At 58.5% G+C, this 20,062-nt stretch overlaps 1 protein-coding gene across 2 annotated transcripts in view; it reads left to right on the top strand.

The window, feature by feature from the left end:
- Positions 1-20,062, top strand: part of TTYH2 (tweety family member 2) — a 35,518-nt gene that overhangs the window by 10,777 nt on the left and 4,679 nt on the right. The window contains exons 3-13 of one of the 2 annotated variants that reach the window (XM_068976437.1): positions 1,425-1,536; positions 6,754-6,974; positions 11,142-11,237; positions 11,780-11,852; positions 15,565-15,634; positions 16,113-16,168; positions 16,602-16,694; positions 16,876-16,968; positions 18,484-18,626; positions 19,272-19,454; positions 19,899-19,977. In XM_068976437.1, the coding sequence (XP_068832538.1) occupies positions 1,425-1,536; positions 6,754-6,974; positions 11,142-11,237; positions 11,780-11,852; positions 15,565-15,634; positions 16,113-16,168; positions 16,602-16,694; positions 16,876-16,968; positions 18,484-18,626; positions 19,272-19,454; positions 19,899-19,977 (1,219 nt within the window). Of the gene's footprint in view, positions 1-1,424; positions 1,537-6,753; positions 6,975-11,141; positions 11,238-11,779; positions 11,853-15,564; positions 15,635-16,112; positions 16,169-16,601; positions 16,695-16,875; positions 16,969-18,483; positions 18,627-19,271; positions 19,978-20,062 lie in introns of both variants that reach the window. The other variant, XR_011145155.1, reaches the window with a different exon arrangement.

Genomic DNA, 20,062 nt, shown 5'->3' with positions numbered 1-20,062 from the left:
CCTGGTGTTCCAGTAGCGAAGAATCCGCCTGCTGACGCGGGGGACATGGGTTCCATCCCTGATCCAGGGAGATCCCACCTGCTGCAGGGCAGCTATGCCTGTGTGCCGCTGGAAAGACAGGCCCACACATCACACTGAAGGGTAGGACTTTCTAGAATCCAGAACTTTTCAGTAGGATGGGCAACACAGGAGAGTGGGGGAAAGGATAGAGAACGGAAGGGGAGTCCCCAACACTAAGAGGATTTCGGAGAGGCAGGTGTGATTTCACGAGACTTCAGCGGTTCCCAAGCCCACGTGTGTCAGCTCTGGGGAGCCCGAAAGATACGAGTTCCTGAGCCCCTCCCCGACTTATTGCCAGCATCAGAATCCCTGGGGCCCAGCCAGCAAAATCTTCCACCCTTCGGAGCCCTGTGACTAGAGGACGGGAGTGTTTTCCCGTGGGCTAAATGAAACGTGCCAGGTCAGGCCAGGGCCCGCTGGCCCAGAGCCTTCCCCTCATCGCCGGGCCAACACACTTGCCAGAAGTTTAGACCACCCCCTCTCCCGTACCCCAGGAAAGAGTCCCTCAGCTGAAGTCAAACACCCGCTCTAATGGATGCTTAGAGCCTCTTGTATCATAATTGCCAAGGCCTGGTGATGCTGGGAAAGACTGAGGGCAGGAGGAGAAGAGGGCGGCAGAGGATGAGATGGTTGGATGGTATCACCGACTCAATGGACATGAGTCTGAGCAAACTCCGGGAGATAGTGAAGGACGGGGAAGCCTGGCATGCTGCAGTCCATGGGATCGCAAAAAGTCAGACATGACTTGGCGGCTGAACACTGACAGTAGAAGCAACCGAGATGCCCTTCAGGAGGTGAACGGCCAAGCTGTTTTCATTCAAACAATGGGATATTATTCAGCTCTCAAAGAAAAATGAGCTATCAAGCCACGAAAGGACACGGAGGAAGCTTAAATGCATATGAATAGGCCACTTACTGTATGATTCCAACCATATGACGTTTTGGAAAAGGCAAAACTATGGAAACGGTGAACACATGAGTGGTTGCCAGGGTTTCGGGATGGGGGAGGATTACAAGATAGAGCACAAAGGATTTTAAGGGCCGTGGAACTACTCTGTGTGATACTATAATGGCAAACACGTGTCCTTATACTTTTGTTCAGACATAAGACTCTACAGCCCCAGGAGTGAGCCAAACGTAAACTGTGGACTTTGGGTGATAGTGGCTTGTCCTCTTAGGTTCATCAGTTGTAACAATCGTGCCATTCTGGTGGGGGCTGTGGATGGTGGGGGGCCAGACCACGGGGACTCCCATATACTTTCCATTCATGTTCATCGTGCGGTTAAAACGGCACTAAAAAATAGTGTCCTGAAGAAAACCATCTCCTCCGGGTATCACCTCTAACTTTGGGGTCTCACCCACAGCGCTGCAGTGGGCGCGGGTTTCTATGGAAACAGCGAGGCCAACGACGGGGTGTATCAGCTGCTCTACGCCCTGGACAACGCCAACCACACCTTCTCTGGGATCGATGTGCTGGTAAGGTCCCGGGCAGCCAGGCACGGCCCGCGAGGTCAGCCTGGTCCCCACAGACGCCCCGGTCAGATCCGCCCAGCTCGACTCCAAGGGGGTTGGACGCCCCGTGGGGCTGCCGCTTGGTCCCGCCAGGAGCAGGCAGGCCATTTCTGCTCCCCAGGCAGGGGTGGGAGTGAGGACCCAAGGAGAAAGGCGGATGGGGCCTGGGGGTGGGCAGGACGGCCGTGTGATCGAATCCTACCCACCTTTAGGAGACCTGTGCCCAAGAGGTTCTTGAACGTGGAAAATCAGCCCCGCCCCCGCCCCCCCCCACCCCCGAGACACACACACACTGTTTTTTACTTGTTTATTTTTGGCTGCACTGGGTCTTTGCTGCTGCATGGGCTTTCCTCCAGCTGCAGTGAGTCGGTTTCTCTCTCGTGGTGTCTTCTCTTCTTGCAGAGCATGGACTCCAGGGCCCACGGGCTTCATTCAGTAGCTACAGCTCCCGGGCCCTGGAGGGCCAGCTCAGTAGCTGTGAGCTTACTCACAACTACTCCAGAGCAGAGCAACCCACACTCCAGCTTACTTGCTCTGCAGCACGTGGGATCTTCCCAACCCAGGGATCAAACCCGCGTCCCCGGCCTCGGCAGGCGGCTCCGTTCCTACTGAGCCACCAGGGAAGCTCCTCCCACAGTGTTTTCTGTGTTCACTCTCAGCGCTGAGTACAGAGTGTTGTGAGTCGGGTCTAGGAGATGTCAAGGGGGAAACTTCAAAACCAAGTGCAGAGCCCCCAAAGCCAGCACGGTGTGCTCCGGGCTCTGGTTTCCAGGCGCCGTGGCTCCAGCTCGGGGCTCAGGGTGAAGGACATGCCGGAGGAGAAGTGGGATTTTTAGTGCAAGGCAGAGGTCCACTTGGTGAGCCTCTGGGCAAGGAGGCAGGGTCTTCTGAAAACACAGCCCTTGGCCCCCCCCGTGCTTGTCACGTTCATGCACCAGGTCTTTCCAGCTGATTTCCCAGCAGCCCCAGTGTCCCAGGAGCCAAGCTCCAGGGCAGTTTTCAGAAACGCCAGTCACTCTATGTCCACCCTGGGCCAGGTCCCCAGCAGAGGGGTGACCTCAGCCAATGGCCGATTGTGTCCGGCAGCCTCAGCCACACAATCCGGCCCTGACCAGAGTGTGTGGACTTCATCCCGGTGCTGCTGGAAGAGGATTCTGGAGGAGGGACTCGACCCCTTTGCACCCCCCCCCTCCCTTAAGCTCCTCTAAGGCCTTAATCCCCCAGCCCTCCCAGGACAAGCTCCCTTAAAGAGACAGCTGTGCTGGTCCTCGGGTGGGGTGGCCGGGTGCTGGCTGCCCTGCCTTTGGCCTCAGATAAAGTCCTTCTGGGAAGCTAAGGGCCATAGGCCAGACCCGGGGCCCCACTCTCCTGCTGAGTTCATCCGTTCCCCCCACTGTGTCTGCTGGGACCCATCCCTGGGGGCCAGGAGCTAGCTGTCTGGACCCTGGCCTGGAGCAGCTGTAACGGCAGCAGGGTGGAGAAGCTGGGGGACCCGACGCAGGCTGACCAGCACAGGGGGGCCTAGGCACGCCCTGGCCTGGGGTGGGGCTTACTCCCTGGGGCCCCCACCCTCACTTCTGGACTGGTGTGGAAAGGGCTCCACCCACCGGGGCGGAAGAACTCACCCTCCAAAGGAGAACCTCTGGGGAAGCCCCGGAGCCGTGCCCTTCACTGGCTGACCTGTGACCATTGTAAGAATGGCCTGTGGCTCCCCCAGGGACCAAGGAAGAAAGTCCCCGAGCCATCCTGATGGGAAAACTCAAATTCTTCTTGTCTTTATCACCCAGGGATGAGCTGGGACCGGGACCTCCAGGCTGGGCCCCTTGCCCCATGCCGAGAGTGCCCCAGGGCCAGGGGTACTGCCTGGAGAGGGACGCCCTGTGCTGGGCTTCCAGGGCTGGTTTTGACCTTGGGGTGGGCTCCCAGGTCCCAAGGCTCCGGGGAGACAGCAGATCTTAGCAGGCCCCCAGATCTGAGGGGTGAAGGCCAAATATCAGATGAGTGATGGCTGATGAGATGATGCCTGCGAAAATGCCTGGTTATCTACAAAGAACTCTCCAAATGTTGGTGGGGGAGCTATGCTAATGATGCTATTATTATAATTACTATAATAATATGTATTACTATTATTACCTCGGAAGAGTGGAAGCTTTGATTGGAGGTTGGGGGCGGGGTACTCAGGAGACAGGTCAGGCAACTCAGACCTGGGCCAGAGCAAGGTGGGCCCTGCCAGGCTCTCCTTCCTGGACTAGGAGCCCCAGGTGTGCACCCTCCCAGCCTGGGGAGCCCTGTGCCACGGTTGGCAGCAGGGTCCTGAGTCAGCTGCACACACTGATTTGGGGGGTCAGAAAGGGTCACTTGGGATGCCTTGGGTGGATCCTTTCTCTGGATCCAGTGACCCCATCTGGACCTCACCCAGGGCACCTTGCACGCCTCTAACCCATTGCTGCTCAGTCGCTCAGTTGTGTCTGACTCTTTGTGACCCTGTGGACTGCAGCCCGCCAGGCTCCTCTGTCCGTGGGATTCTTCAGGCAAGAATACTGGAGTGGGATGACATGCCCTCCTCCAGGGGATCTTCCTGACCCAGGGATCGAACCCTCATCTCCCGGGTATCCTGCATAGCACTTCTTACCATCAGGGAAGCCCACTGGGGTCTCAGCTTAAAACCATGGCCCGGGACTCCACCCCTCTGGGAGCTCGGCTAGCTCGGGTTTGAGCTGGCAGCCGGCCTGTGGGCATCCCTTTGGGTGAAGGAACTGGTCACAGGGAGGTGCTGTGGCTGCCCCAGGGTGGGGAGCTGGCACATTTCAGAACCCAGTACTGGAGCCCAGGGGTCTGGCCTCAGCCCTTCCCCGCCGGGCTCCGAGACGCGGGCCCTGCCCCTAGTCTGCCTAGGCTCTGCCCCTTCACCTCCTTCCTCTCTGAGAAGGAGCTTCCTCCTGCTGAGAGATTTTCCAACTTAAGCTTGCATCAGAATCCCCTGGAGGGCTTGACAGACCCAGATGGCGGGCCCTCCCGCCTCCCTAGGCTCTCCGCTGAGAATCTGCATTGAGAATTTGTTCTCAGCTGATGATGCGAGGCCGCTAGTCCAAGGGCTGCAGCTGGAGAATGCCTGCTCCGTCCTCTGGGATAACAGCTTCCTCCACCTGCTAGCTTGCCCCTAATTTCGCCCCAACTTGGGGAGCTGAGCCAGCCCTCTTGATCTGAAGAGTGTCTCTTCTCTGTGGGAGCACCAGGGCCATCTCTGAGTGTCCCACCTTCCTGTCTCCCTTCGGGGAGCTCTGTGCTGAATCTCTAAGGACTGGGGGCAGAGTGGGGAAGGGGCAGCTAGAAGTGGGTCAGCGCTGTAATTTTGATTTTTTTCTGTTTTGTTCGGTTTCCTATGGGAAGACGTCAGGAGGAAAAGAAGGCTTGGCAGATGTTTGCAGGCTTGTATGTGTGTGTGCGTTGTTTCTTTTTTTTTTCCGAGGAGGAATTTAAGAAGTAGAGAAGTGAAACATTTTAGAGCTACGGAAGGGGAAAGAAGTGATCTTACAGGAAAAGTTTACAGAGCATTTTTAACAGCCTGGTGGTCTAAAGTGAGTTAGCCTTCATAGAGGAATACAGAAACATCGCGCAGAGCGGGCTTTGCTCCCAGCGTTAACGTTCACGAAGGCTGCCTTTGGATCGGTGGCTGCAGAGCACTTGTCCGTGACCTCACGGAACTGGAAAGGAGTGCTGATCCAGTGAGGGTCAGCTGCTGGATTTACTAACGCGTGTGCCCAGTGTCTCTGCACTTTGGCACCTCGTAGCCGTTAACCAGCTTGTAAGGACCAGGAGCAAGCCAGCAAAGGGAATAAGCTGCTGACACTGGAGAAAAACAAAATGCAACAAAGGCGGCCATTCTCTTTTGTGGCACCAGGAACTCCCAGCACAGCACAGATGTGAAAGGCCCTGGAGTTGCTGTCAAGCCCCTCTAACTCGCAGAAGTAGCGTTTGCTGCCGGGAGTGGGGTCTAATCGTCTCTCCGTGGAGCTCTCACCCTGGGAAGTTTCTAAACATTTCTTCCGGGTCCTTTTGTTTTGCTTGTTGTTTGTATTTTTGGCCGCACCGCAAAGCTTGCAGGATCTTAGTTCCCCAACCAGGGATTGAACCCATGCCCTCGGCAGTGAAAGTGCAGGGCCCTGACCACTGGACCTCCAGGGAATTCCCGCTCTGGGTCATTTCTCTCTTCCTTGCAGACCTGGGGAGTTGAAGGCTGCCTGGACAATTAGCACACACTCCCCGTTTCCAGCCAGTTGTGCTTGTTGGTGAAACGTGACAGTTTCAGAGCAACCAGGCCCTTCCTCCCCTCTTGCCGACACCCAGGCTCAGAGCAGGATTGGGGGAAAGGTGCTTGGAATTCTTGGGCTCTGTCTCAGGACCCTACATCTGGGCTGTTGAGAAGCATCTTTCCAGTCCTTGTGGTCCTTGTTTGCAAGCCCAGGACAGTCACCGCCGTTGACCTTCCTCTCTACTTCTGAGCAGAGAGATGCTTCCTTCAAGGTCTGCTCAATTCCACACAGGGCAGACGTGGGGAGCCAGGAGGGTGGTGAGCACAGAGAAGGCACCGGTTTCCTCCTCCCGTCACGTGCGTGTCCCGGCAGCATCGGATCTGCCTGTATCATTTCAAAGTCCCGTTGTTCTGAACTCGGGTTCAGGACGCTGTCAGCTGTTGCTCGCTCTGCAACAAAGCCTTTCTCTTGTGAGATGCTGAGAAAGCCTATTGTGGGAACCAAAGGTCAGGTAGCAACGGAGGGATTCTTTGGTTTAAACGTTTTATTCCTCACCCTCAACAAGAATTCATCGTCCAAAATGTTTAAACTTGGAAGAGAATCTTCAAGGAAGAAAAATGGCTTCTCTTGTTTGTTTCCGCATCTGGGGCTGTCTTCCTAGGAAGGCACTGGGTCTCGGAGGCCAGGTCCTGGTTAGAACTAGATCGGGCCTGTGCCCCTGATGGAGGAACCCTCAGGCTGGGTGGGTAGGGGGATGCTCTGCCATCCATTCTCCACCTGGACCACAGCCTCATGACTTCAGGACTGGTGGTGCCTGTGGAGCTCTCATTCAAGGCCAAGTTCTTCCCCTCCAGTTTGAATCAGACGGTGTACCCCCTCTGGCTTCCTCCCCGCCAAGGTCAGACTCTCAAGCCCCACCCCTCCACAGGTGTCGGGAACCACCCAGAAGATGAAGGTGGACCTGGAGCAGCACCTCGCCCGCCTGGGTGAGATCTTTGCCGCCCGGGGCGATTACCTCCAGACGCTGAAGTTCTTACAGCAGACGGCGGGCAGCATCACTGTCCAGATGGCAGGGGTGCCCGTGTGGACGGAAGTCACTGAGGAACTGACCGAACTGGCCAACCAGACCAGCTTTGTGGAGTACTACAGGTGAGGGGCCCGGGGGAGGGGCCAGCCCAGCTGCCTTCAGCAGAGTCAGCATCTTGGGTTCCAGCAGGGAAGTGCCCCCGGAACGTCTCACTAAGCCATTGTCTGAAATCAGAGGACCCGAGAGCTTGTGGAGGCAGGGAGTGCAGCCAGCTTACATGCAGGCACTGAGCCCCCCGGAGGGGCAGTGACGAGCCAAGATCTCAGCCTGCACCTGGCCACCCACCCAGCGCACAGCAGGGAGCTCGTCTGGGACCAGCATCCTCAGGGCTGAGTGAAGTGAGGTTGGTTTACAGGTTCCTCTCCTTCTCGGATTGAGGGGCCAGGGCTCCTTGTACCTGCAGACCCAGCCCCAGGGGAGCGAGGGGTCAGGGAGATGGCAGCCCCTTTGGCAGCACAGAGCCTTGCCCGATGGCAACTGCTTAGCAAGCTCAGAGATGCCCCCCAGCCTCAGAGATGCCCAAAAGTGGAGTGATAGGGGCTGCAGGGCACCACCTCACCTTTGCCATATCAGGTATGCAGACTCACTCCTGCGTCCTCAGACCTTTGGGGTTTCGTTTACATCTCCTCTGCCTCCCCATCACCCAAACCCCATCCCAGGTGAAGGCGGTGGAAGCTGACCGGGGATCGGCTGCCCTCCGTCCACACGGAGGGTCTGGTGAAGGTCACTCTGGGAACAACCAAGAAAGGAGGTGGCAGTCCAGATTTGGGGGGCTCCCAGCGGAAGGGTGACGCGCACTCACGGCGTACACCTTGTGCACTCAGGGAGAGCGCCTGGCTCAGAGGGGGCACGGGGGATGCAGGAATCCTGGGAGCAAGCATCTGTCCTTTGGATGCCCCTCACCCTCCCCAGTTTCTTGCCTCTGCTTCAAGCCACCGGCAAAGGTCACAGTCTCCACCACAATGTTGCACAATTTACTCTGAATTCATTTCCACTTTCTGAGAAAGCCCCACTGCAGGCTGAGCTAATACTGACCCAGAGAACATGCCCCTGGTGGCCTCTGGACCTCCCCAACCTGGGCTCTCCGTTCCCTGGGGTAAGAGATGGACAGGCCCTGACCAGAGGAAGCTCGGGGGGCCCCAGCTCTGGATGGTGCTCTGCGTCCCTCCCCTGCCTGCCCGTCCAGCCCCCGCCCTCCCAGACGTCGCCCAGATTTTTCTTTCCTTGTTTTTTTTTTGCTCATGTGTCCCAAGTAACCAGAAGGAAACTACTGACTCTATGGACTAGCTGTGACCTGTGACCCAAAACAGTGGCATCGGATTAGTCCCATGACATGAGGGACACTGCCCGAGCCTCCAAAACCTTTTTATCATGGGAGGTGGTGTCCGTTTCGACCCTGCCGCTCTCCCTGAATGGACCTAGCCTGGGATGGCATACGAGCACCGCACTGCCTGTGCGCTCGGTCATGTCCGACTCTTTGCCACCCCATGGCCTGTAGCCCGCCAGGCTCCTCTCTCCGTGGAATTTCGCAGGCAAGAATCCTGGAGTGGGGTGCCATTTCCTTCTCCAGGGACTCTTCCCGACCCAGAGATCGAACCCGGGTCTCCTGCTTGGCAGGCAGATTCTCTACCACTGCAACACCGGGGTAGCCCTGAAAGGAACCAGGCTCCCTTGGGAAAATGTCTGATTCCAGGTTTGGGTAGGGACTGTCCCCGATGAGTCTGGACCAAACTCTCCTGCCAGAAAGTACAATTGAGACAAAAAAAAAGGTCCAGAAGGGACTCACTCAGGCTCCTGCATCTCCTGCCTTGGCGGGTGGGTTCTTTATCACTGAGGCACCTGGGAAGCCTTGTATACTGAAGGGCTTAATTTGGGCATTTTGAGAATTATCTTGGTGAACTAAATCAGAACATAAGCATCCAAAGGGCTTACTTTTTCAGATGATTTTATAAAAACTGGGGGTAAGGTAGTGACAGCTGCACGGCGTCTATCTCAGTGAGGGTGATGGAGAGGGCCTCCTGGAACCCCGTCCCCAGATTCCTCCCCTCGCTCAGGGCTGCTTCTCGGTGGGCACCTGTGGCTCCGGAGCGCTGCTGACGTTCTGTCCCTTCCCTTCATCTGCCGTGTGTTCCCTCCTCTCGGATGAGCCGCCCGGGCACAAAAGCCTCGTTTTATTCTTCATGAGCTCACCAGCCCCAGGTCCCGGGTCTCCTTGGGACCAACCTCCCCACCTTTGCTTTCTGGATGGTGCTGGAGCCCAGCCACCCAGCTGAGCAAAGTCTTCTTAGTACTTTTATGCAAGGCCCGGCTACGTGTTAGAGGTGATTAAAAGCCCAAAGACTGCTCTCCAGAGGCTTCCAAAGAGTGTAAGGGAGCCGGCGCACCCACGCCGGATGTGGGAGGAGCCGTGGCCCGGGGGCCCGCGTGGCTCCTGGGAGAGCCGAGTTCTTGGTTAGAAACTCATCCCCATGTCAGCAGCCAGCTCCTCTGGGGAAGCGCATCTGCCTCACAGAGCTGTTTCCAGGAAACTTATAACGCGAGGAGGCGGGGATCCCGAGTAGGCTGAAACATAATCTTAGAGCTTCATGATCGAGGAGCTTCGACTCGGTCCCACCTCGATTTCCTGCCAGTGTGCCGAGTAGGGGAGAGAAGGGTAACAAGAAGCCTTTAGGTGTGAAATGGGAAAGCCAGGATTTTGAGGGGCTCCAAGTGGCTGGCCCTGTCTCTTGCAGGAAGGCTCGGATTGTCTGGAATTCCTGGGCCAGCCTCTTTTCCTCCTGGCCTTGGTTTTCCAGTCTGTAGAATGGGATTCCAGTGCTCAGTGGGCCCGAGGTTCTTTTTATCTATTTAATTTTTGGCTGCACTGGGTCTTCCTTGCTGGGCTTGGACTTTCTCTCATTGTGAAGAACGGGAGCTGCTCTTCATTGCGGTCCGCCATCGTTAAAGATGCAGGCCTCTTCGGAGTTTCTTGGATCCGTGGCTGTGATCCATCGTAGCTATGATCCGTGGCATGGATCCGTCAGAACTCGCCTGGTCTGACACTGTGTGTGCCTTCTAGAAGCAACGGGAACTGGGGTCCAAATACTTGCCTCCCAGAAGGCTGCCAAGAGATGGTTTAGACCTGCTCTGTCCGTGGCGTGGCCGCTGGTCACGAGCGGCTGTCGGAACAAAGGCTGTGAGGGGCTTCCCTGGCGGTCCAGTGGCTTGGACTCTGCACTTTTGCTGCAGAGGGTGCGGGTTCAATCCCTGGTTGAGGAAGATCCCGCATGGCCCACAGCCAAAAAAAAGTAAACGAAAGGGTTGGGTACATGTCTGTGTATAAATGAATTACTTTACTGTACACCAGAAACTATCACATCATTGTAAATCAGCTACACTCCCATAAAAAGTAAAAATTAAATTAAAAAATAAGATAAAAGATATATATTGTACAACATGAGGAGTATAGCCAATATTTTATAGTAACTATAGATGGAGTATAACCTTTAAAAATTGTGAGTCATATATTGTACCCTGGAGTTGGGAAGAAGTTCCCAATCGCTGGATCGGGAAGATCCCCTGGTGAGGGGATAGGCTACCCACTCCAGTATTTTGGGGCTTCCCTTGTGGCTTAGCTGGTAAAGAATCCATCTGCAATGTTGGAGACCTGGGTTCAATCCCTGGGTTGGAAAGATCCCCTGGAGAAGGGAACAAGCTACCCACTCCAGTATTCTGGCCTGGAGAATTCCATGGACTGAATAGTCCATGGGATCGCAAAGAGTCAGACGCAACTGAGCAACTTCCAAAAATATTTATATATAGTATACCTGTAGCTTACATAATATTGTATAGCAACTATACTTCAGTTCTGAAAAAAAGAAAAAGTAAATGAAAGGAGAAATTCGTTTCCTCGGTTGTATCGGCCACACATAGGTAGCGACAGAGAGTAGTCAGTGCGTAGGTGGTCCGTGTCCATCACTGCAGAAAGTTCTAGGAGATAGTGCTGGTTCAGACACTCAGCTGGGGGAGGGAGGGTAACTCCTTTGTCTAAGCACAGGCTGGGGTGCAGCCCCCGGAACCCCAAGGGCTGTCCACCGTGCACACTGGCTTCTTGCTGTCTGGGGCAGGACTGGCCCCCAGGCTCATCAGCTTAGCTGCCAGCTGTGGGTAGTTTGTCCTTCGAACAGTCCAGCGGGCCAAGGGCCCCGGGTGAGCAGCTCTTCCCTGACCGCCCCTCCCGCTCTGTTCAGGTGGCTCTCCTACCTTCTGCTGTTCGTCTTGGACCTGGTCCTCTTCCTCCTTGCCTGCCTGGGTCTGGCCAAGCGCTCCAGGTGCCTCCTGGCCTCGTGAGTAGCCTGCCTCTGAGTCTGGGGGAAGAGCTGGCCAAGCGTGGGGAGTGACGGTGCCGCCGTCCAGAGGGATGAGGGCCTGGGGGACCAGGGGCGTGTGGGCAGCAGGGGCAGCCTGACACCGCCTCCCTCCCCCCTTCTCAGCACCTGGCCCCGGGCGGGGTGGGGGCGGCAGCCACCGTCCTGCCATCTGGACACCAAGCCAGGGGCAGGCTTTCCCCCCTCCCAGCCTCTGCCTCCTGGGCCTGACTGTCCCGCAGCTGAGCCGTTAGAACCGCTCAGCTCACGCCCTTGGCTGCTGTCTCTTCCCTTGGGGACCTGTGCTCAGGGTCCATATCCCTGTGCCAGCAGTCAGCGGGGCGGTGTCAAGGCTGGGGCTGCCCTTGGGGCCACCTAGGGAGTCTGGAGGACTAGGGGGACAAGGTCGTAGCCGAGAGGAAGGGCCCCGAAGGCTGGGGGGCTGGGGGGCGGGCAGCCACCACAGGGCCCCCACCTGCCGGCCTCTGCCGGGACCCCACTGGCGGCTACTTCTCCTCTAGGACGCTTTGCTGCGGGGTGCTGGCCCTGCTCCTCAGCTGGACGTCCCTGGCTGCTGACGCTGCCGCGGCTGTGGTGAGCTGGGGGCCGTGGGGGTGCCGGGTGGCCCGCCCGGGTGGTCTTCGGTCTGGTGGTGTGTCATTGTGTGCCGCCCAGTGTCCCCAGGGCAGGGCCAGCTTCTGGTCTTAGTCGCTAACCAAGAATCCGAGAGGCTGGGAACTAAAGGGGCTTGGCTCATCCCTTTTGATGGGGACACAGGCCCTGGGAAAGGAAGAGGCTTGCCCCGGGGTCACGAGGCATTTGGGGGCAGATCCAAGATAAGAGGCCTGCCTGATTCTTGACCCACCTGCCACGGCCTGTGCGGCCGGGCACGGGGAACCAGGTGCCTCCTCTGGGTGTGAAGAGCTGAGCCCAGCTGGTGGGGCTGGGCGGGGCTTGAACCCCATTCTGGAAGCTTGGGCTTCGGCGGGCACTCCCGGGCCCTCCTCCCCAGTGTCCGGAAAGCAGAAGGTGGTCTCCCATCCGTTACGCTTGGACTCACACAGACTGTCCGATTCACAGTGGTGTGTGTTTCCAGCTGTGGTACCTTGAAGTGTTAAAAAACGAAAACAGGCGCACACACAAGGTGTCAGGAGTGTGGGCGGAACGCTAGCTAGGCAGGTACACTTGGTCTCCGGTGGACCAAACACTCCAGAGGAGCTGTGTGCACGGCGTTCATTCATTCAACATTCGGCTACATGGTTCTCGGGGGCATGGGTGCCTGGAGATGCAGGAACCAGAAGAACGGGATGTTTCCTCTGAAGTTCCAGCTCACAGGCAGATCATCACAGCCCCATGTGGATCGACACAGCGGTGGTACAGGCTGCGTGTCTCTGTGTGTGTTTGTGACAGAGGAGCAGATTTACAGGGATTTCAGAGAACCCCTTAGCTGACTTAAGGGCCACAGAGCAAACCTGTGACCTGCACCCATTCTGCCCTTTCGATCCGGGAGGAAGAAAAGGGAGGGGGCTCGCACAGGAACCCCTCTACCCAAACGCATGCCTTGTCCAGTAACGGGGGCTGGCTAGTGACCCTGGCCTTGGCCGGTGGGCCTCCACGATGCCCCTAGAATGCATGGACCCTGGTGCTGCTTGTCTGAGTAGCTCTGGGCAGAGCTTGTCCGGAAGGGGCAGGAGGTGGGCCTCTCCTGCCTTGTCCCTCATCCCCACATCACACAGTGTCCACTTTGGACTGCGGAGGGAGCCCTGGGCAGGAGGAGCCTACGTCCCCAGGGCTGGGGCCCTTCCAGGTACAGGGAAGAGCAGAGTAGGAGGGCCCAAGTGAAAGTTGCTCAGTCGTGTCCGACTCTTTGCAACCCCGTGGACTGTAGCCCGCCAGGTTCTTCTGTCCATGGGATTCTCCAGGCCAGAATACTGGAGTGGGTTGCCATTCCCTTCTCCAGGGGCTCTTCCCAACCCAGGGATTGAATCCAGGTCTCCCGCATTGCAGGCAGATTCTTTACCGTCTGAGCCACCAGGAGGGCCCAGGTCATGATCAAATGCACCCTGACGTCATCTGGAGCTAGGCGGGCTGAACAGAGTCCAGGGAGGGTGGCTGCTGGCCGAGGCCACACGCACAGCTGCCTGGCAGAGAGCCGCTTCTCTGGGGACAAGAGTGGACACAGGGAAGCACGCACACGGCGGGCCCTCCCCCGGGTGCCTCCAGCCGGCCACCGCGGGCGCCCCTTTGGGAGCCGGCTCCTTCCCAGCAGGGTCTCCTCCCTCTCACCAGGCTTCTGTGTTCATGACGACCAGAGGCGGCTCCAGCTCCAGCCAAGGGCCCCCCGGGCGGCCAGGGAGCTGCAGAGAAAGGCCATCTCCCTAATTCGATTAATCAGGCCCTTGTGTGAGAGAGGCCGAGGGTGAGGCAGTGAATGGGCCTTTGATGGAGCTGCAGCTCCTGCTGCATGTTAATAGGAAGCGGGGCAGAAGGAGCCAGGCCCTCCGAGGCTGTTGTGGGGAGCTTCTGTGTGGCCACTGCCCCTGCCCGCCCAGCCTGTTTTTCTGGGGCTGCTCTTGTTTTTGAGAGCTGTGGGGCAGAGCGCCAACACTGGCCTCATCCCCTCCCTCCCCTGTCCCCCCAGAAAGGGTCTCCAGGAAGGAGCACTGCCCCCCAAGAACGTGCCAGGGGGTTTCCCTGGTGATCCAGTGGCTGAGACTCTGAGCTCCCGGTGCAGGGGACCTGGGTTCGGTCCCTGGTCAGGAAACTAGAACCCACACGCCGCAACTAAGCGTTCCCAAGCCCCAGCTAAAGATCCCGCGATCCGCAACCGAGACCCCGCACAGTCAAATGAATATTTTTTATAAAGAACGTGATGAGGAGTCAGATGGGAGCCAGGGTCGAGCCCTGTCTGCTCGACCACCCCACTGTACAGTCCGGAGTGTGAGGCAGGGGTGAGGGGCAGAGAGGAGAGACAGCACCCAAGGAGAAGGAGCGGGGAGAAGTAGCCTCTGGAAGAGGCTGGAGGGTCACCCAGGTGCTCTGGCCACCGAGCACTCCCTCTCCCCGGCAGGGGCCCCAGGAGCACTCCCGAGGTTCCCCAGGCATTTCCTCCTGTAGGATGGGCAGAGGAGCAGCACCCTCCTCGAAGGCTTGTTGATGAGGGCGAGATGGTTGGTGGACCCCTGGAAGGCGAGTGGTCAGTGTCCGTCGGCTTGTTGCTGTTGTTCAGTCGCTCAGTCGTGTCCGACTCTTTGCCACCCCGTGGACTGCAGCACGCCAGGCCTCCCTGTCCCTCACCATCTCCCAGAGTTTGCCCAAGTTCATGTCCATTGAGTCAGTGATGCTATCCGACCATCCCACCCTCTGCCGCCCTCTTCTCCTTTTGCCTTCAACCCTTCCCACTGGTCCGTTGGTTTCCTGCACATTTATTCCCTTTCTGGGAGGGTCACGGGGTGACCTGAGAAGTGGGGAGCCCCACTCTACCCAGTGCCCACTGCGACCCCCAGGCCAGACCTGCGGAGTGCCTGGCTCAGAGGGTGGCGTTCTTGCAGCCGCCTCTTCCAGGTCCCAGACCTTCTGTCACTTGGCCCCGTGGGCTCTTGGTGGTCAAGGCGGGCCGGGCAGCAGGGTCTGGGTTCCCCGGTGTGGCCAGGGCGGTCCGGGCAGCAGGGTCTGGGTTCCCTGGTGTGGCCACGGCAGTCTGGAGCCCTTGTCCCCTCTCAGCCCTGTGCTCGTCCTGACCTCCCATCTTATCACGACAAGACCTGGACCCAAAAGCTCGGAGATGGACTTAGCACCTCCGTAACTCTTTAGGAAGAGATTCTGGGGCAGGCTTCTTAGATGGACACCACCCAGAGCAGGGGTGGGCTTGGTAACAGAAAGAAAAAATAAAACAGAGATGGGCAAACAAAGCTATGGTGCATAGAACTCTCCAAAATGTATCCCATCACACCCCCTTGCCTCACCCGGGTCCCTCCCAGGAGGGGCATTCAGAAGTCAAAGGTAACGGCACAGAGTGCATGCTGTCTGTCTGCCCGTCACTTTTCTGAGTACGCTGCATGGATTGATTCATTAGGTGAAGAGCATCTCTCTCCTGTGTGCTTGATGAAGACGCTGAGATCCAGGCTAAGCCCTTGTCTCTAAAGTTAAGAGAGCCAGGCAGGGGCAAAGCCAGGACCCAGGGAAGCCCAGGGAAGCTGGCCGTTGACGGTTCTTGCCCAGCCGAGTCTGAGCCGCAGGGTCCCCGTGCCTGAACTCCTGGGGGTGTGTGACTTTCCTCCACCCCTCCCATTTCTCCCTGTCTCAGGGCACCAGCGACTTCTGCGCGGCCCCAGACACCTTCATCCTGAACATCACAGAGGGCCAGGTCCGCCCCGGTAAGGATCTCAGCTGCTGTCAGAACCGCCTGGGATGCTCGGTCCGGGCCCGCGGTCAGCCAGACTGTGCCCCTGAGAAAAAGTAAAAGCGTTAGTCGCTCAGTCGTGTCCGACTCTTTGGGACCCCGTGGCCGGTAGCCCTCGAGACTCCTCTGTCCATGGGATTCTCCAGGCAGGAATGCTGGAATGGGTAGCCATTCCCTTCTCCGGGGCATCTTCCCTACCGAGGGGTCTCCCATATCGCAGGCGATTCTTTGCCGTCTGAGCCAGGGAGGCCCCAGACGTGCCCTAGTTTCCCTTTCAGCCCTGTAGTCACCCAGAGCCGCCCCATCACGGTCCTTCAGGACCAGCCGAACCAGTGCGCCAGGTCTTAGAAGCTGCCTCCTTCGGGAGCTCGGGGACGGGCCTGGCCACGGAGGATGGATGAGCGCGGGTCACGTGTGAGCTCCTGCCTGACTCCGGTGTCTTTGCCTTGCAGAGGTGACCCGATACTACCTGTACTGCAGTCAGAGCGCAAGCAGCCCCTTCCAGCAGGTACGGCACCCCCGATCCAGCCCTCACCCTGCCCCCAGTGCCCCCATGTGGTCAGCCGCAGCACTGACCTGTAAGGCGGAGGTGCCTGGCTGTTCTTTGCTTCTCTGGGGTCCTCTGTAGGGGGCTCTGGGTCAGCTCCATTACCCTGGGTGCTGGTTTCCATGCGGAGGTTGTGCTGAAGTCTGGGGCGGGCCCCAGATTGTACATTTCTCACAAGCTCCCTGACCAGGCTGTCCCAGCAGGACACTTCAAGTAGCAGGAAGCAGGTGGACGGGAAGGCTGAGGGCTGAGGGGAAGACCTGCCAGCAGGAAGGGCCGTCCCCGATCAGGGATGTGATTGCAGCTGCAGACGATCGGGGGGCCGCAGGGGAAGAGGCAGCGGGGGGCTCCTGGGAGTAAACCTCACGCGGGGCTGCGATCTCTCCCGGCACAGGCCCTGACCGTCTTCCAGCGCTCGCTGACCGCCATGCAGATCCAGGTGGCAGGACTGCTGCAGTTCGCCGTGCCCCGCTTCCCCACCGCAGAGGTGAGGCAGCCGGCCCTGCCCTTGGGGCCCAGGCCGGGGAGAGAAAGTGTGTCCCTTCCCTGTGCAGTCTAGCCCCTTGCTGTGGCTTTAAAGGCCTCTCTGCCGAAGCTGCCGTCTGCGGGTTTATCCCCAACCCTCCCCGCCGCCCGCGCTCACTCTCGTCCACCTCTCCCTGCTTCAGAAAGATCTGCTTGGAATCCAGCTCCTGCTGAACTCATCCGAGTCCGGCCTCCACCAGCTGACCGCCTTGTTGGACTGCCGGGGGCTGCACAAGGTGCGGGGTGGCCCTGGGGGGCAGCTGGAGGGTGGTGAGGGGCACTCCAGCAGGCCACATCGTCCCAGGGAGAAGCCAGCAGAGGCTGGGAGAGTGACTGCCTGACTCAGGGAATGGGGTGGAACAGTGCCTGGCTTCTAGATTCTCTCCAGTAGCTGAGACTGGGAGACGCAGAGAAAGGCACGGGGTGGGGGTACGGAGAGTTGGATCTGTTTCAGGGCACCCTGAGCTACATGAGGAAGGCTGTTCCCTAGTGCGCAGACCCCCAGCCATCTGGTCAACCCATCCAGTTCCTGCGTTGCAAGTGGACACCCCATTCTCATTGCCAGGGTCATCTCTAGGAACCTGCAGTATCAGACATCCATGCAGGGAGCACGCTGGGTGCATGTGAGCCCTTCCTCTCCTCCAAAGCAGGAAGCCAGTGTATGTTGACAAGCCCACATCCCACGTGGATTTCAAGCGAACAGTCATGATAATGATCATGGCTGCAGTTTACTGAGTTCCTGTCTTCCACCTTGTTCTGTGCACTGTATATCTGATGTATCATTTAGTCCTCACTGTTAAACTGTGAAATACCTGATATTTATGAGAAATATTATAGATGGCAATTTGTGTGTGAATATAGATGGATGGATGGATAGATAGATGGACAGATGTATATATTTCTGTTTATCTATAAAGTAGCTTACCGAAGATTCCAGAGCTGTCGAGTCAAGGTCTTGGGTTTCCAACCCCGGCAGCCTGACTTGAGAGCTGAGAACAGGGGGTGGCCCCAGCACCCTTCCTTCGTCTCCCACCTCCACACCCCATCCCTCAGCGAGTGCTCACAGCTGTGCCCTCGGATCTGCCCTGCTCCATCCACTTCTGTCCTCCCTGCAGCCCCCGCCTTGGTCCAGGCACCACCCTGCTCCCCTGGGTGACAGCTGTGGCCTCCTAACTGGTCCCCACTTTCTCCCACCCACTTACCTTTTATCCACGGCAGCCAGAGCAGCCTTTTAAAAACCGAATTGGATCACAGCCTCCCGTCCCCAAACCCACCCATGCCTTCCCATCACCTTGCGTTACATTCAAGCTCCTCCTTGCCTGGCCTGCGAGGTCCAGCATGACCTGGCGCCGTCTCGCATGTCCTCAGCTGACCTCTCCCTCCTCCCTGAACACGCCGAGCCTGGCCCCTTTGCCCCAGAGGCTGCAGGCTCCCTCCGCTTCCCTGCTGTCCTGGCCTCAGATTAAATGTCCTCTGCCCTCTGGCTCCCCCACCCGCAAGCTCGTCATCTGTCCTGTTCCAAGCCCAGCGCACAGTTATTTTCAGCAAATGCATGGAGAGAGAACCAAGAAGTGCCCCGTCATGTCGGGGTCCCGAATGTGGACCCTTCATGGGTGTACACTGTGCCTGGGAGCGGGGAGGGGAGGCGATCCCGGGTCCAGGCTGGGAGAGAGGGGCTTCCAGAGACCAGCTTGTACCCCCGGCAGTGCCGCTCGCCCCCCTGCAGCTGCGTGTCCCTCTTCCTCCTCCAGGACTACCTGGACGCCCTCACCGGCATCTGCTACGACGGCCTCGAGGGCCTGCTGTACCTCGGCCTCTTCTCCCTCCTGGCTGCCCTGGCCTTTTCCATCATGATCTGCCTGGGGCCGGGGGCTTGGAAGCACTGTGCCACCAGGTGGGCTCCCTGGGGAAGGGGGCGGGAGGCTCTGCTCTCCAGCTGAGCTGAGAACTGATAACCTGGGCTGGAGAAGGGCAGCAGGGGGACTGGGCATTCAGCCCCAACAGGCTGGCTGGATTTCTGCTGCAGCATCCCTGAAAGTCCAGGCAGGATCCCAGAAGGAGGCTTGAGGGGGCCAGAGCAGGGCCAGGGAAGATGAGGGCATCGTGCCACAGCCTGGCCTCCTTAGCTTGTCCCCTCTTCCTCTGCAGGACTTTGTGGGGTGATGCTGCTGCTGGGAGGGATGCCCCAGAATACTGGAAGGAGCAGATTGTAGCACTGATACCAGGGCACCTACAGTCTCACGGAGGAGACAGACAAGATAGCATTCCAGTGTCTCGAGAGTACTCAGAAAAGGAGGCAGGGATCAGTGTGCAGGTGGTCAGCAGGGTGGGCTGCCTGGAGGAGGTGGGTGTGCAGAGGGGAGCAGAACAGAGTAATATGTATAAGGCGGGGCTGAAGACCATACTTTCAGAGAACCTCAAGGAGACACCTGCAGCCAGACGGGGAGTCCTGGGAGGAAAGACTGGGAAGCAGGCCGGGACCCCACTGCCTGGCGCCCCTCCCCCGCCCCTCACGGCTGTATCCTGCCTGTCATCCTAGGGACAGGGACTATGACGACATCGACGACGACGACCCCTTCAACCCCCAGGCCCGGCGCATTGCCACCCACAACCCCCCTCGGGGGCAGCTTCACAGCTTCTGCAGCTACAGCAGCGGCCTGGGCAGCCAGGGCAGCCTGCACCCAGCCCAGACCATTTCCAACGCCCCCGTCTCAGAGTATATGTACGGCGGGGCTCCCGGGGCCTCCCTTCAACATGCCAGGCTGGGGCGGGGGCGCTTTTCCTGGCCTTGGGGGAGCTGGATCTGCAGGCGGGGGCATGTTTGGGGCCAGGGGGCCAGGGCGGGGGAGGAAGGCATCCGAAGCCATCTGGGCCCCTGGCTGCAGCTGGGATGCCTGAGTGCAGGGCCCCCCCGACCCCGAGAGCATCTGCTTGAGGAAGAGCCGCTGAAGGTGTCAGGTCCTTTGCCTCACGCCTGCAGGGCAGGTCGAAGGCCCGAGAAGCCACGTCTTCGGCCCCATCACCCGCTCTCTGCTGCTTCTCTCTCCCCTCTGTCAGTTGTCTGATTCCATCCCCATTATGCACACCCCCGGGACCCTCCTGCAGAAGTCCGGACACACACCTGTGTCCCCACCCTGAGCGCCCCTCGCCCCTCTCGGCCCCATAGGAACCAAGCCGCACTGTTTGGCGGGAACCCACGCTACGAGAACGTGCCACTCATCGGAAGAGGCTCCCCTCCACCCACGGTAAGCTGGGCTCCCCAGGCAAACTTACAAACCCTGCTGGGGAGAGGGGAGCAGTTAAAGAGAAAACCTCCTGGGGACCCAGTGA

This window comes from Capricornis sumatraensis, chromosome 8, assembly GCF_032405125.1.
Source record: "Capricornis sumatraensis isolate serow.1 chromosome 8, serow.2, whole genome shotgun sequence".
NCBI classification, from domain to species: Eukaryota; Metazoa; Chordata; class Mammalia; order Artiodactyla; family Bovidae; genus Capricornis; species Capricornis sumatraensis.
Note: the sequence above shows the minus strand (reverse complement) of the source record. Positions and strands in the feature narration are given on the sequence as shown.